This window comes from Astatotilapia calliptera, chromosome 6 (genome assembly GCF_900246225.1).
Source record: "Astatotilapia calliptera chromosome 6, fAstCal1.2, whole genome shotgun sequence".
Lineage (NCBI taxonomy): Eukaryota > Metazoa > Chordata > Actinopteri > Cichliformes > Cichlidae > Astatotilapia > Astatotilapia calliptera.
The window spans coordinates 14896381-14912347 of NC_039307.1; the positions used below are offsets into that span (position 1 = coordinate 14896381).

A 15967-nucleotide genomic window follows, 5' to 3' on the forward strand; every position below is an offset into this window, starting at 1 on the left:
TTGTTGAAAGTACAAATAACAGAATGACACGTGGCTGCTTTTTGTAGTGTTTTAAATGCCTAAATAAACTGAACTCTGATTAGTATTGCAAGTTCCAGCTTATGTCTGACCAATCAGAAGGTACCTCATCATACCCTGCTGCCTAATTTACAGACCCGTTAACAGCCAAATGTGTGTGTGAACCTGGGCTATAGACTGGAGGTCGTTGAATGACGGAGCATGACCCACTACAGCCTTGCTGTGTGGATGTTCATCGCACATGTAGTAAAAACTACACTTTTTAAAACAAAAACGTCAGTGTGGATGTACTCGCGGCACGCATCGATCACCAAAAAAAACCCAAAAAAAACAAACCCGTCTTCAAAACAATACACGACTTATTTTCTATAAAGCTAAAATGCAACGCTAATTTTTTTGTGAGTGTTTTTCATTGTTTCTCCCAAACACAAAAAATTATGCTATTTAAAACAAACAAACAAACAAACAAAACAAAAAAAACAAAAGCCTTTCAAATTAAAAGCACAGCCAACAGATTAATCTGTTCTCGTTTGTGTGTTAGAGCTGTAGTGTGAAGGTGAATTAACGAGGAAATACAACCTCACTATTAAAAGCCGGTGAGTGAGTCGTTATAGTTATCCATACATAGAAATGCTCACACTGACATATACACACGCACACAGACACACTACATATAGATACAGCCTGAGAATGTGTGATGGTAGAAACACCTGAAGAATCATAATTGCACCAGACTTTGTTCTGTCCTCTAAATCGTTTATGTACAAGAGCGGCTTGTTTTTGCTGAAGTAGCAGATGCTTTGTTCCAGTGTGTAGTGACTACTCTGTTTACGAATCCAATTGCTTGGATCAATGTCGGCGACAGACAGACGTGTGTGTAAAACTACTGAAAAGAGGAGAAAATGTAAAAGCATATACAAGCTACACACACAGTTTGTATGTGAGTGTCTGGCTGCAACACACACTGTGATGTGATGATAGCGTGGTGAGCGCTAACAGTGTCTAAACCAAATGAAGCTCACTACAGCGTGCATCCCCCCCCCAACCCCGTGTCTGTCTGTCCAGATTCAGCACCCTAATAACCAGAACCACCTGCGTCAGCCATCCATCCCTCTGTCGCTCCATTGCTTAATCTGTCCATCCAGAGTCCTCCACTGAGTCTTCGTGCCTCCCTCCTCTGTGGGATCTTCAGGTCTCTTCTTCCCCAGGGGACAGATGGACAGACGGGATGGGTGTAGCGCTTGGCGTAGCTGCGGACGGCTAGACTAGAATAGACTGAGTCTGGGCTTGGCAAAGCTAAAGCTAGGCTAGTCTAGCGTACGGCTAAGCTGACGCCAGGCTGGTCGAGGCTAGGCTACCTACTAAAGAGCGAGTGGAGTTGATGCTGATGGCTGTAACACTGGCTGCTGCGAGGCGACTCGGTGCGATCCATCACCACCTGAAACCAACCAGCCACGTCTACGTCGAGCACCTCGTAACGCCGAATGAAACTATGCTCCTAAAATGGAGGAGAAAAGATAAATATTGCATTTACCTACAGTTGTGCTGTGAGTAATTTAAAAGATCTGGGTCGACCATTAGAAAAAAAGGCGACTCACCAGCAGCTGATGGTATTTTGGCCTTTTTCTGTGATCCTTTGTGAGGCTATAGAGAGATAAATGCATTTTACGCAAATTTTTAATGAACTTAGCATCAATGTTATTTCTATTGCACATTTTGTTACAGGAAAATTAGGCATGTGTTTTACAGAAGTACACAAGAGATCAGAAAGACTGAAATACAAGACAAATAACAACAAAACACCCATTTAAATATACACAAACTGCACACACATTCGTGCACACAGATGAATTATAAGCCTGAGAGAACAGAAACATTTACTTTTAATGTGGACACAGCTGTCCAGTCATCACCCTGATCACATGATGGCTCTAGAGTGGACTGCTGTCAGTGAGCACCAGCTTTACAGTGGAATTTTCACTCACCAGTCTTTGACAAAGGACTGGAAGTCGAGGGAGAAACCCATGCCGAGAGGCAGAAGAGGAGGGTCCTCCTGCAGCACTTTGGTCAGAACCTCAAAGTCTGTCTTGCAGTTCTTGTAGGGAAACTGTCCTGTAGCCAACTCCACCTGGAAGAACCACAAGCAACCTGTTAATGCCCTCAAGTGATCTACAAATAGAAACAAAAACATTTCTGTCACTTTGTACTTTGGTTTTTGAGCCCAAGAGTGAACTTTTAGATTACAGTTTGTGTCAACGAATACGCAACTCCAACCGTTCCTATCTGGTTATAACAAACTATACTCAATTTTAAAAAAAACAAAAAAAACATGATAAGTAATAAGACAGAGAATCTATAAATTTTAAACATCACAGGTCAAATTTATGCACTCGTGTTGTGTTGCAACATATTTGCTAATCTAAATGGTTGGACATGAACAATTTTAGTTTGCGCGCACACACAAAATGCTACACGCTGGTCTACACTACTTGTAATCTGACCTACTTAACTCCCAGTATTCGCAGCCACTAGAAACCGATGCAGTTATGACCACACTCGTTAAAAATGTTAGTCGATTTGCGACATGCCGTTATTACCACATCTTATCGCTGCATCACCTCATGCATCACAGCTGCACATTCAAACAGCTGTTTTAATGTGAATGGATCTGCCGTTCGGTTCTTATTTTGCAACTGTCTTTCAGTGTCATCGATGTAAATATTACGACCAAGGGCACAGACTGAAATGACAGACTTACCAGAGAGATGCCGAGGCTCCACACGTCTGCCCGGATGTCATAGTCAGGTTTGGTGGGATCTGGAGGGTCTATTCTTTCAGGCTGCAAGAACGAGAAAAAAAAAGAAAACAACAAAAAAAAAGAAAAAGAAAGAAAAGAACAGGCAACACTAAGGTTAGCTGTCCCGAGAGTGTGCATTGTGTGGAGTGGGATTTCTGCAAGCACAGCCTCATAAACACTCAAAGTTTGAACACGTTCAAGTCTTGTGCTTTATCTTACACCATCGTGACAGTCACCACTAAACCTGCTCTGTGGTTCCCTCACTTAGTTTGTAGTCAGTTCGTTTATACTTGATTTATTAAAATCTTCTACTCTCACCAAGTTATCCTGCATAGCACTGTCCACAACAAAGCAGCAATAACAGGTTATCAGGGTTGAATTCTAAGACACCCGAAAATTAAAGTAAACTAATGAGACTACCCTCGTTTGGGGATCTCCTCCCAGATCTGGTTCAGGGCATCACTCAGCTCCAGGACAGCCTGAGGTGAAGCCTGGTGGCATCAGACTCAAATGTAACATAACTAATTAACTGAAACTAATTAACAACCGTCTCGGCTACTTAACTGACCAGATCAATATCACAGAAGCTTAACCGACTCGATGCTAAAGTGTGTCTACAAGTTTTTAAGCAGTGTACACACATCCCCTTAACGGCTAGACTGTGTGTATGTGTGTTTTCACTTACTGCCATGTAGGCAGCACAGCCGGCGCTGCGGGTCTTGGCCTTGGAGTCGACGAGGCGTCCGCTGATGCCGAAGTCGCACAGTTTAATCTGACCTTTAGCGTCTAACAGGATGTTAGAGGGTTTGACGTCCCGGTGGATAACGCCGTGTTTCTCTTTCAGGTACAGCAACGCTTTCACTATCTACATAGGACACACACACACACACACACACAGATTGTAAGAACAAAAACGAACATAGGAGCAGAGTGGTTTGTGTGTGTTCCTGCCACTTACTGCCACCGTCATCTTTCCGAGGATTCGCTCTGGGATGGGACCCTGGATTCTCTTCTTTAGCTTCTCAGCACAAGTTCCCATCAGCTCCATGGCGATGAATACATCCGTCTGCACACATACACACAAACACACAGTTAGTAGCTAAGGTCTGGGAGCTTGGGAGTTCACTAAAATAAGAGTCAAAAACACCCTGGGTGCAGATATATAAAATAAACCTGGGGCTGCACTGTTACAGTACTATAATTTTATTGCTGTGATTACAAACAGTTAAGTATTTTGGGAACACCCACGTTGGTCACTATGGCGCCGTAGCACTGGATGATGTAAGGGCAGTCATGACTCTTCAGCACCACGTCCAGGTCCATCAAGATCCGCTTGTTCTCGTCTTTGTTTCCTGTGCGACGCATTTGCTGGTGACACACAGACAACGTAAATGAACACAGGCACTACTCCGAGTGTAGGCTTTAATAAAACAAAGGCTCCCCTGGTGCTTTGACTGACTGCCTTATTATTAAACATCCCAGAAGGGCTACAATTAAATGATCTCATTAATAGCGGGTTTGTTATATGGGGCTGTAACTGCTCCTCTGTTGGTAAACTATTCACAATTAAAGTACAAAGGAAAATTAAAACAGTGAGACTACACTGAGCAGAGCCTTGAGTGCCTTCAATCTCTGGCTCTCTGTTTGGATTTAGTCCCAGTATTTTGATTATGGTACCTGAAGTTAGAGAATGTGTGTTCCCATCATCTACTATGAGCAGACAAACACGTCTGGACTACAGTTAGTCCAAAAAATACTCACATTAAGAAGCGCAGTTTTATTCAAATTGCAAAAACCAAGATTAATAAAATATAGGCGTTCATACAATAAAGGACAAAGTAACTGAGCTGGGATCCACATTTCAGCCGGCCAGCCATCCAAGAAAAGGAAATACAAATAAACGTGTCCATGTGAGTGTTCACAGCATCTAAGCTAAGTCGCCATAACGCTGTGGTTTCAATCTAGTCCAAAAACTTCTGAGAAGCAGGGGTATCTGCGCTGCAGCAGAACCATGTACGATTGTGTTTAGCGTGCAGATATTTTCCACGGTTTACAAGCACAAACACGACTGCAGCTGAGGAGTCGCCACAGCGGGTAGCGCCACATTATTTAACTTGGCTGATTTTTACGCCGGATGTCTCCTCCTGGGGGTCGAAGCAGGGATCTTTCACGAATCACTACATTTCCTGCCTCTGTCATTAACATTTTAGAAATGTCACCATTATAAATTTCACACAGTTTGATAATGTCATGAAAAATCTATTTTTATCTGCAGCTGCAAACATTTTAAAGACGGCTGATATTTGAGAGCCAGTATCAGTAATTTCCTGCGCCTCTAACTTTCTGACAATGGGGAACAAAACGAATGAGTACAACTACATTATGAAGTGATGTGATGAACCAGGCGTGTCCATCCATCTATCCTGATCCGGGGCTGGGTCCCAGCTTCACTCTTCACCCGAACCCCTTTATGAGTAAAAACCTTGACGTTGAGGTGAAAGTCACCAGGATTCAAACTTGTCTGAGATTTTACACATACGTACGTACATACATACATACATAATGGTAAGAATTTCAAAATCCTACATCGCCTCGTTCTCCATTTATTGCATTATTATCAAGTCTTGCAAAGACAAATGCAATATTTGTGTGTATAGTGTTTAATTTTGATCAGTTTTGCATTTTTTTGGCTTGTTTTTTCTTTTTTGCCCATTTTAAAAAACAAACAAACAAAACAACTATCTTACTTTGACCGCAATGACATGGCCCGTCTTCTTGAATCGCACTTTGAAGACTTGTCCACAAGTCCCGCTGCCGATCTCCCCCTCGCTGAACAGGTCTGTTACCTCTGCTGGATACCGCTGAAACAACATTTCAGACTCTGTGTTTCAAGTATTTTAGTGATTCAAATGTTAAAACAATACAAATACAAACTCTTTAACAACCTGAAGACTTTCTGCATCATGCAGCAACACTGAACTGCTCTGTGATACTTAAGAACAAACGCTTGGATCTGTGGATCAGCCAAGGCTAAAGAATAGCAGCACACAGTGAGAAGATGCGTAATTGCCTTGCTTTGTTAAAAATAAGTCACTGTTGACTGTGCTGCAGTGAGTGACAGCTCACTGAGTGCATTATGTAGCAGAGCCTTTGGGCTAATGAGAAGAAGAACAAACAATCTGGAGAGCAGTAATGAGTCACATAATTTTCTCAAGCATCTTCAAACTCCGACTGGCACTCGGTATGAAACTAGACCTGAAGGCTGGAAGAGGGAGAAAAAACACACAAACTAAACAAGGCCAGACATTGTTCAGCAAACAGCAGACATGCCAAGGTTGTTGCTGGTGTGCATGATGCTCTGTTTGCTGTCTGTGCACTGCCCAAGAACATGCTGGACGTGGACCCGATTTAACACTGTTCTCTGTGCTTATTTATTTATTTATTTATTAGGTGGACCTCTTCAACTGCTCCTTCATGACATTTCTAATCAGCCAATCACATGGCAGCACTTAGGAATGTAAACATGCTCAAGACAACCTGCCGAAGTTCAAACTGAGCATCAGAATGGAGAATTAGGTGGATTTTGAACATGGCATGGTTTTGGATGCCAGACAGGCCCTGTGACAGTACAGACCACATCAAATCATCTCAAACTGGTTTCTTTCAGTGTACTCAAACGACCTCCAGAGTCACAAGGTCTCAATAGAGGACCTCTGGGATATTGTGGAGATTTACATCACAGACCTGCAGCTGACAAATCTGCAGCAAATGTGTGACGCTGTCACGTCAACATGGACCAAAATCTTGAAGGTTTCCAGCACCTTGTTGACTAAGAGCACGTCTTTGGACTGTGGGAGGAAGCCGGAGAACCCGGAGAGAGCGTGCGTACAAACACACACCATGTAACCTGTAAGTATACCGCACCGCAACTAACAAATACGTCTGGCTTAATTTCTGTATATTATTAGCCAGTTAGCCAGCTATACCACCCTGACCTCACCTGATCTCAGAGGCTAAACGGGTTTGGGCTTGGTTCCTATTGGAAGTGGGAATACCAGGTGCTGGAAGCTGTCGTAGAGCAAATTATCTACTACTTGGAAGGTTTGCAGTTTGATCCCTGCCTATTCCAGTCTGCATGACAAAGCATCTTTGGTAAACACGTTGGGAGTAAGTGTGTGTAGACTCAGATGTAGAAAAATGTGCTTACGTGAATGAGACACACCGATTAAAGTGCTATGAGCACTCAAGTAGAGTACTTGAGTGCTATATAAAAACCAGTCCATTTACTATTTATTATTTTCCTACTTTCTTTGTAGTACAACTAACCAGGCCCGTTAACAGGATATAAATCTTTGGGGGGGAAAAGAGGTCACAATTATAGCTTGATTCACGCCTGAGTGCCAGACGCTATTTTTAAAAACATTTTTTTTTTTTATTGTTTTGGAAGAAGATTGAGCGTTGAGGTTTGGTTGCACAGACAGCGTTTGCTAAAAAGCGTCAGCTCACAGAGACACAAAGCAAAAGCCACATCACATCTGCGTCCTCATTCTTAGTTTCACTTCTGTAACTACAACGTCTCTCACCTGCCCGTCGATCTTCAAATAACCCGTCTGTTTCATGATCTCCTGCAATTTCTGGTCAATCTCTGCACTGCAGGGGAGGCGGAGGACAAAAAGGAAAAGAAATCAGTGTCAGGAAATGCAACAGGAAGTGCGTACAACCTACGCTGCCAGATGAGAGACCTGACTCATAAATGGAGTGGATTACTGAGCGTCTCTTTCACCCACACTCTGCATGTAGATCCATAACACACAACACAGAGTGTGCATCTACTCTCTGTGTTCCTTCTTTGTCTTACAAATTAATGGGAGTACTGGGATACTCCCAGAAAGGTTACTGATTTTTTAATCAAAACCATTACCATTTATTATAGGACCACGAGGACACAGTAAAACCTGTAAATGCTTTTTTTCCTTGTAATCAGAACAGAACATGCTTAAAATGTGAACGCACTTCTCTAGGCTCTTCTGTAGGCCATACGGAGGCGTGGGCAGGGTTAGCATGTGTCGTGGGCGGCTGGGGTACGGGTGGTGCTGGGGCGAGCTCTCTGAAGATGACGAACGGCTGCCTCCATCGTTAGCCAGGGGCAGCTGGAGCGCTGGGGGAGAGGGGATATGAAAAATTAGACCCTGAAAGGAGAAGATGGATGATGATGGTACTGTTGCTTAAAGGGATGGTAGCTACTTAAAGCTGCTGACCACCAGTAAAGAAGGCCATAATGTGGCGTTTTTAATGGTATTCTGACTGTTCTCTGCACAATAAAAGAAAGATATGATGCTTGCTGAGGTCAAAGAGTTTGCTCATTACATCGCTATGACCTAGATCCTGCACATTATTTAGCCATTACTGGAACTTGTTTTTTTTCTTTCCCCTCCTCTTTGAGCGTTACAGCTTTGTTTTGGTTCCGCTGATGTCCTGACCAAACGTTAAAACAAACAGGACGGTTATCTCAGAGCACTATTCTCAGACAGAGAGAAACTGCACAGATTTAATGCACAGTTTGGGAGTCACAGTTTGTTTTTAAGAGGAAAACTACAAGTTCATTACAACACGGGTTTCATTTTTACTGCTTCAGGCCGCGATTTTGAATATGAAAGTATTTTACTCATTACAGATCTTAGAACGAAGCGATCTAGCGGGAAACAGTACAAGCACAAACCCCTGCACCAAAAGAGGCTGTTAATTAGCCTGCGCTGCAAAGGAAAACCTGAACCAGGGGTTAACCCTGTAATGAGGAAGCACATATTTAATGTGTCCTTAGATTGCCAGCAATTTCAGATTTTATCAAGTACTGACTTATCTTAATTAGTGGTGCAACGGCTCACGGTTGATCCATAATCCAAACCGATCCCACTCCACGGTTCGGCACGCACGTGATCCGAAGATTCGAAAAAGAAGGAGAAAAAAAAAAAAAAGTATGTGTATGGTGCGCGTGGTGGGTCTGTCAAGCGATAGTTATGGCCAGTGCTAGCGGTCCAAGTGGAGGAGCAGAGGCGATTTCGGTATTTAAGCAGCCCTTTGCTGCCCAATCCGACCGGGCTAAAGCTATTACAAAAGCTATTGGGGTGTTTAGCTGCAGACGGGAGGCCGTATTCCGTTGTGCAAAACAAGGGGTTTAAACTATGATGAACGTGCTTGAGCCACACTATGATGTCCTGTTCCAAGCATGTATGAGCAGGAAAAGTTTAAAGTTATGGCTGAACTGTCCCAGGCATCTTCTGTTGCCCTAACTACTACAACTGGGTGGACCTCCAGGGCAACGTAAGCTACGTGACCGTGACAGCTCATTATATCACAGCGAAGTGCGATATAATGAGCGGTGTGTATTATTGTAGGGTCTACCTTACAATATAAAGCGCCTTGAGGTAACTGTTGTTGTGATTTGGCGCTTTATAAATAAAATAAAATTGAATTGAGTGGTAGATACAAAGCCCTGTACTGCCCTATACTGTACCATAATTTTTTTTTAAATAATTGTGTGGAATGAGACTAGAGTTGAATGTTTTTAAACAGGAAAAAAAAAATACTTCAATAAGTAAATAATTAAATGTTCAATTTTTGTCTTTTTTCACTGATCCGAAAATTGATCCGATCCGTGACTTAAAACTGTGATCCGATCCGAACAGTGAGATTTTTGATCCGTTGCACCACTAATCTTAACCATAAAACCAACTGCAGGAAAGAAAACCTAAAACATGACCAAAAAATAAAAATTTAAAAAAAATAAGGCGACAGACTGTAGTATCAAATAAAAGAATTATTATTTAAATAAAGTCAGGCAGCATTATTTAGCTTTTCCTGGCTTGAAAGGGGGACTAAACACATGAATGATTAGTGAGAGCAAATACAAGTGAGAAGTCACATTTCATCTTATTTTTCTTTTGATAAATTTAAAAAACTGCAGACGATTTTACAATATTTTGGTTAAACTGTTAAAGCGCTGTAGGTGTGGTTTGGCTGCAAAGGAAATCAAGACGGTGAATACCAGATGCTTCTAGCCCTTTATAAAGATAAGTCCAAATCATGCATTCGAAGACATGTTAAAAACGCCACCAGCCGTGTAATATCAGGTTCATATGCAAAACAAGCACAAACTCATCCTCAATAATAGACGTATTAAAGAATTTCAGGAAGAAACGATCTGCAGTAGTATTAGTACCGGTCATGCACCAAATTCTCAGACAGAAAGTCAGCAGCTGCAGTGACCACCCTGAACGTAAATATTATTACAGACAGGTTAACAGCAATCTCCCATCATCGTCTTAAAGGTTTGCAACCAGTATGCAACGTATCTCAAGGACCATGCAGTGTTGTTGTTAATACGATTTGGAGCTTTTTTGTAGAGAGCCAGCGGGCGTTTGGATCCGTGAGTCACCTGTATGAATGAAGCCTGTAAGGGGAGAACCAGTTAGTGAAGGAGAGGAGGGGGTTAGTGTAACAAGAAAGGAGGATTCAGGCGGTCTTTGGCACAAATTGCATCTCCACAGTTCGACTGGCTCCAGATGGACGGATGGGAGGATTGATGAGCAGACAGAGCGAGGGAAGGGAGAGACGCACAAACACAGATACTCGCAGGCACTGCTGCACCGCCTCCTGCTCACACAGTGCCGCTGTAAAAGGAAGGGGAGGGTGCCAGAAGATGAGAAAACACACAACATCAAACGATCCGATGTGAGAGAGACAGAAGAGATTCGGCCAAAACTGCATAGCACAGACTGAGGCTGGAAGTCAGACAGACAGTCACTCTTGGACAGGAAGGCAAGTCTTCAGTCGACACACAAAGAAAACAGCGAAGAGGGAGAGGGAGGCCGGAGTGCTCGCAGCACTCCTGCAGGCCGACCAGTGGGGATGCTGGATTAGAGACTGTGTCAAACAAAACACAACCCCCAAAAAACAAAACAAAAAAAACCCATCGTGCCGTGCAAAAAAGCCACATGCACCGTGATTCTCTGCCTCCAGCGAAACACAGGTTAATCATCCGACACATGTCCACACACACACACAGTGAACATTAACAAATACCAACACTTCCCTGCCACTGACACGCATTCACACAGAGGGAGGAGCAGAGATGGAAAGATGGAGGGATGATGTGAGTGTAGAGGAGGTGTAAATGACTGCTGGGATAAAATAACAGCGCTGGATTCATAAACAGGGATTAAACTGATTCAGCTGTAGGATGACCACACGAAGCAGGGACGCACCGATCCAGCTTTTCCAATTTATCTGCGCTAGCTCACTGTAAGAATCACAGGCTACTGTGCATAGCTCTCATTTACAGTTGTCCTTTCCTTCTCTCAGTCCAAACGCACCTCCTTTCACCGCTCCTCACAAACCCGTGTTGGATGCGGAGCTGTCAGGATACAAGTGAAGTGAAATGACAGTATGGAGTCGATCCCTGCTTTGAACTCACGTCAGGAAGAGTAATCCAGAGTAAAAGTCAACCCAATCAAATATGTGGAGCTACCCACCACCCCGTGTGAATAAGAGAGCTGCTGAAAGTTGCTTCAACAGAGACGACAGAAAACACGTTTCTTTGTATGAAGTCCAGGAAAAGCTTCCACACAAGTGTGAGACTAAACAATGATAACAATGGTTAGAGAGAAAAAAAAAAGCATTGTCTTGTTGAATCACAGTATTATCACCATTATCCAATATTTAGATTGTATGATCGGCGCATCCTTATTGAGTAGGAAATAAAACTGGATGCTTATATGCTGGCCTGCTGATGGTAATCCATATCTTTCACATAAGTTACTTTTATGAGTTATTCAAAGTCTATTCTAGTCTGCCTAGACGATATAACCCCATATTAGGTGGTGGTCAGATTTAACACTAGCCATTTGTAAACACAGTATCATATTTCTCACCATAGCCCTATCCATTCAACCTCTAAATTAAACTGGATGTTAAGAGAAACGTGGAGAACGTCGTGGTATCGAGGTGTTTTTTAAGCTTTACTTGCAGGGCCAGAACGAAGAAAACTATTGAGAATGTGAGAAGCAGCCAAAGTTATTCTTGTCTTATAGGTCTAAAGAAGTGTGCATTTATACTAAAAACAAAAAACAAGAAAGAGAGAAGATGAAGGAAGAGGGAGTGGATGATGCAATGGAGGACAAAGGTGTTGGTAAGGTGGGGGGGGTGCAGTGGCAGAGAGAGCGATGGACTGAATGATACCTGCACGCTGGGAAGGGGCTGGAGCAGGACTGAGCTGGATCACGATGACTAGACGGAGGAAAGAAAATACACACACACGCACATTAGTGCAGTGTTCTACGGAGACAATCGCACATCTTTTGCACACACACAAATCATAAAAATCCCTCAAAAACAAACAAAAAAACCTCACCACACACACACACATCACTCGCTCATTTCTTCACAACATAACTTGAGTGGTTTAAACTTAAATTGAACTTTTTCTTATTGTCTATTAATCTCATGAAGACTAAAATCAATTACATTGCACATTAATGAATCATAGTGTTTCTTATATTTTCTTTGGCACTCTTTTCCCAGGATTTAAAATAAGGCCACGTATTGAAGGTTCAAGAAAAAGTGGGTCAGTAGCTTACTGTGTCACTTCATATGAAACCAGTCAAATCTGAAAAAAGCTCCATCAATCAGCTGTTTTTTGTCCTTATACAGTAACTTTAGTGTATTTACTGAAACCATGCAAAATTTGACCGTCATTCAGTAAATACTCTGAGGTACGGGCCCTTAAGTACACATTGGTGGGTGATTTCACAATTTTCGCCTAAACCGGGAAACTGCAGTATTTAAACACTGGAGGAATCATATTTCGATATTTTGTCCAGATATTAGACTGGTGCATCCTAATTCTGTAGAAAAGAACATTTTATCTCCAGTCAGTACAGAGTGGGGATAACACTTATCTTGTTGTAGTTTTTAAACAGTTATTGTTGTTATTCAGTCAATTTTTATGTGACCATTGCCTGCATTTGTGACGCTATCAAGAAAATAAGGTGGATCAAAAAGCACAGAGGGCCTGTCGTGTTGGAAAAGTGTCATGATGGGTTTTGCATGGCTTCATTAGACATTAATGACGCCAAAGTTAAAAACAAGTGATTCTAATGGAGTCAATCAGACTTTTCATGTAATAACACAAGGTGGAAAAAAAGCCAATTTTGCACCTTTGTTGGCAATAAATCAAGCTCTAATCTCGCAGAAATGACCTTTATCACCAGGATTTGAATCCAAGGGAGCAGATTTTTAGGAGGTTGTAGACTTCAAATGAGATTTCAACAATAAGAAAAAACTTCGGATTTAACCCATTCACTCTCTTTGTGACAACATAATCAGCTTCATAACAAACAATTCAAATAACAGGAGGAAAAAGGTTTGTGGTCTCGAACCTAATGAACGGACAACAAGATCTGCAGGAAAAAAATGGGGTTCAGATTGCTAACACTTTGAAAGTCTGCTGGTAAGAATGTAAAGATAATGAAGAGCTTTGGTGTGTAAACCACAGCAGAGGCAGGCTGCAGACCTCCCTGCTGCTTGACTTTTCGCCCGAAAGGGCCCCAACATCACTGCTAACACCAGCTCCTGTGACACAGAGTGTTTGTCCACTAACACCCGTGGAACGCTTCATTCAATATATGTGCGACAAATCTCAATTTTCACAAGATTTGTTACGTCGCACCAGTGTTTGCCACAACAGCCAAGCCGTAACCTACGTTAAGTTAACGCATCCAGAGCTAGCGTTATTTAGCCTGCTCAAATTAGCATGTTTCGTCAAGATCAAAATGGCAACTAAAACAAAGTCTATGGCAAAAATCACGATCAAATGTACCGCTTGCAGGTTTTCAGAGTGTATAGATGCTCTGCGGCTGACTGGCAGGACCACAGCTTTTCATGCGCAAACTGAAACTGCATTACATTTTCTGACGCTGGGCCCCGCCACAGACTATCAGAGCGTCTGCTAGCCTGCTAGCTTAGCATGTTTGACAGGACAATCAAAACAGATTCAGGGACACGTCTACCGGCAAGATGTTTCGTAACATCGCTTCGGTTTGTATACTTTTCCTTTACGTTACTCACTACAGAAAATGTCCCACTTATTTAATTATTAATTTGGCAATAAAATAAGCGGGCCAGCCTGAGTCTGTGTTTGTTTATGTAGCTAGCCTGTTAGCATGAAGGTAGCAGCAGCATAACAGCCCCGACTCCTTCACTCCGCTCCTCTCCTCTCCTCTCCCCCCGCTCTCCGGCCCCGCAGCTCCGATCTTTCCCCCTGCTATTCTGGCCGTTACCGACACCCCGGTCCTCCCCAGTGGACACTCACTCGGCCTCGGTCGTGACCGCTGTGGACTCATGTCGATGTTGAGGTCGATTCTCCGGCGAGCTTCTTCATTCTCCTGCTTTAGTTTCTCTTCGATTCGCGACAGCCTCTGTTCCAGCGACGACATCTTGAAAAATTGAGCACCATGTAGTTCCCAGCAGAGCTCTCGACTCCCCTCTCTGGCAGGCAGGCCAGCAGCACACTGACTGACTGACTGACTGACACACACATATACACACAACACACGCGCGCGCACACACACGCTGCAGTAACACGTGTGTCCTAAAGACCCACTGCCACACTCATTCTTTTTCCCCCATAGATTTTTGGTGCCCACCTAAAGAAAATCATAATTTATACCCTAATACTGCTAAAAACAAATATTCTTGGTAGCAATTACCAATTAATTACCCATTTTCAGGATTGGAAAAAAAACAGTTACTGGGCAGCAAGCAGAAATCAGAGTTTGTTTGCATTTTAGGACGTGCACAAAATGCACGTTTAGGTGTTAATTTCAGTATAATTTGTAGCAGCAAGACTGAGAGGGGAGGTTTAAAACTGGTAGTGAGACTAGACCGGGTTCGAGTCGAATGCTGCTGAACAGGTAGATTACACTAGGAGTTTATAGTATGTACAACATCCTCATTGTTACAGCAGTTGTTTTCAGTACTTCCACCCCTCTATGCATGAAATGAACATCAATCCAATCTAATATAAAGTGTTCAGAGTATCTTAGATATAAAAATCACACAATAAGGTTGTCTGTGAAGGTTCTCAGTCATCCAGGTCATCGTAGTCAAAGGAGCTTGCGAAGAAAAGCGTCTGGACTTCTTTAAGTTACTTGAAGACGTTTCACCTCTCATCCGAGAAGCTTCTTCTGTTCTAAGGTCAAATGGTGGAGAGTCCCAGATATAAACCTAGTGGGAGTATCCCCCCACAGAGGGACAAAAGGACCCCCTGATGATCCTCTAATCCCCTGAGCCAAGGTGCGAAACTGGGTGTGGGTCCCAATCAGCCAGAGTTTCGGGTGTGTTCATTGTGAAACCTGGCCCCACCTTATCATGCGAATTCCTGAGATCAGATGGCCCAGGATGTGAGTGGGCATTAAGGCGTCTGGGAAGGGAACTCAAAACTGGATTATAGATGGCAGAGAGTTGGTGTCGTAAACCCCCGCCTCTGTTCAAAGATGGTCGCTCACAGTGGACATAGATGGCTTCTTTAACTCCTCTTTCAAACCATCTGTCCTCTCTGTCCAAAATGTGAACATTGGCATCCTCGAAAGAGCGTCCTTTATCCTTAAGATGCAGATGGACTGCTGAGTCTTGTCCTGTGGAGGTGGCTCTTCTGTGTTGTGCCATGCACTTGTGAAGTGGCTGTTTGGTCTCTCCGATGTAGAGGTCTGGGCATTCCTCGCTGCACTGTACAGCATACACCACATTGTTAAGTCTGTGTTTTGGCGTTTTGTCTTTCGGGTGAACCAGTTTCTGTCTGAGCGTGTTGCTGGGTCTGAAATACACTGGGATGTCATGCTTGGAGAAAACTCTCCTGAGCTTCTCTGATACACCGGCTACATAGGGGATGACAATGTTGTTGCGTCTGTCCTTCTTATCCTCCCTCGCTGGTGTCTGGTCTTCTTTTCTGTGCCTCTTTGCTGACTTTAAGAACGCCCATTTAGGATAGCCGCAGGTTTTGAGTGCTTCCTTTACATGTGTGTGTTCCTTCTTTTTCCCTTCAGGCTTAGAGGGAACATGTTCTGCCCGGTGGTGTAGGGTCCTAATTACTCCAAG

At 43.1% G+C, this 15967-nt stretch overlaps 1 protein-coding gene across 2 annotated transcripts; it reads right to left on the reverse strand.

The window, feature by feature from the left end:
• Positions 1-478: 478 nt before the first annotated feature.
• Positions 479-14395, reverse strand: map2k7 (mitogen-activated protein kinase kinase 7). Of its 2 annotated transcripts, XM_026170500.1 has the most exons (12): positions 14184-14395; positions 12053-12100; positions 7829-7973; positions 7399-7465; positions 5563-5676; positions 4064-4183; positions 3774-3881; positions 3501-3680; positions 2777-2857; positions 2004-2146; positions 1617-1662; positions 479-1516 (listed from the first exon to the last, which is right to left on the reverse strand). In XM_026170500.1, the coding sequence occupies exons 1-12, from the start codon at positions 14305-14307 to the stop codon at positions 1373-1375; spliced, it is 1320 nt and encodes a 439-aa protein (XP_026026285.1). In that variant the 5' UTR covers positions 14308-14395; the 3' UTR covers positions 479-1372. The 2 variants fall into 2 exon arrangements, with proteins under 2 accessions (XP_026026285.1, XP_026026286.1); XM_026170501.1 differs by lacking the exon at positions 12053-12100.
• Positions 14396-15967: the final 1572 nt, after the last annotated feature.

Excerpts from the sequence above, each read along its gene's own strand:
- map2k7 (XM_026170500.1), bottom strand. The coding sequence starts at position 14,307 with ATGTCGTCGCTGGAACAGAGGCTGTCGCGAATCGAAGAGAAACTAAAG. Across the intron at positions 4,184-5,562 it reads GCCATGTCATTGCGGTCAAA|CAAATGCGTCGCACAGGAAA; the intron begins GTAAGATAGTTG and ends GTGTGTCACCAG. Across the intron at positions 3,882-4,063 it reads ACGGCGCCATAGTGACCAAC|ACGGATGTATTCATCGCCAT; the intron begins GTGGGTGTTCCC and ends GTATGTGTGCAG.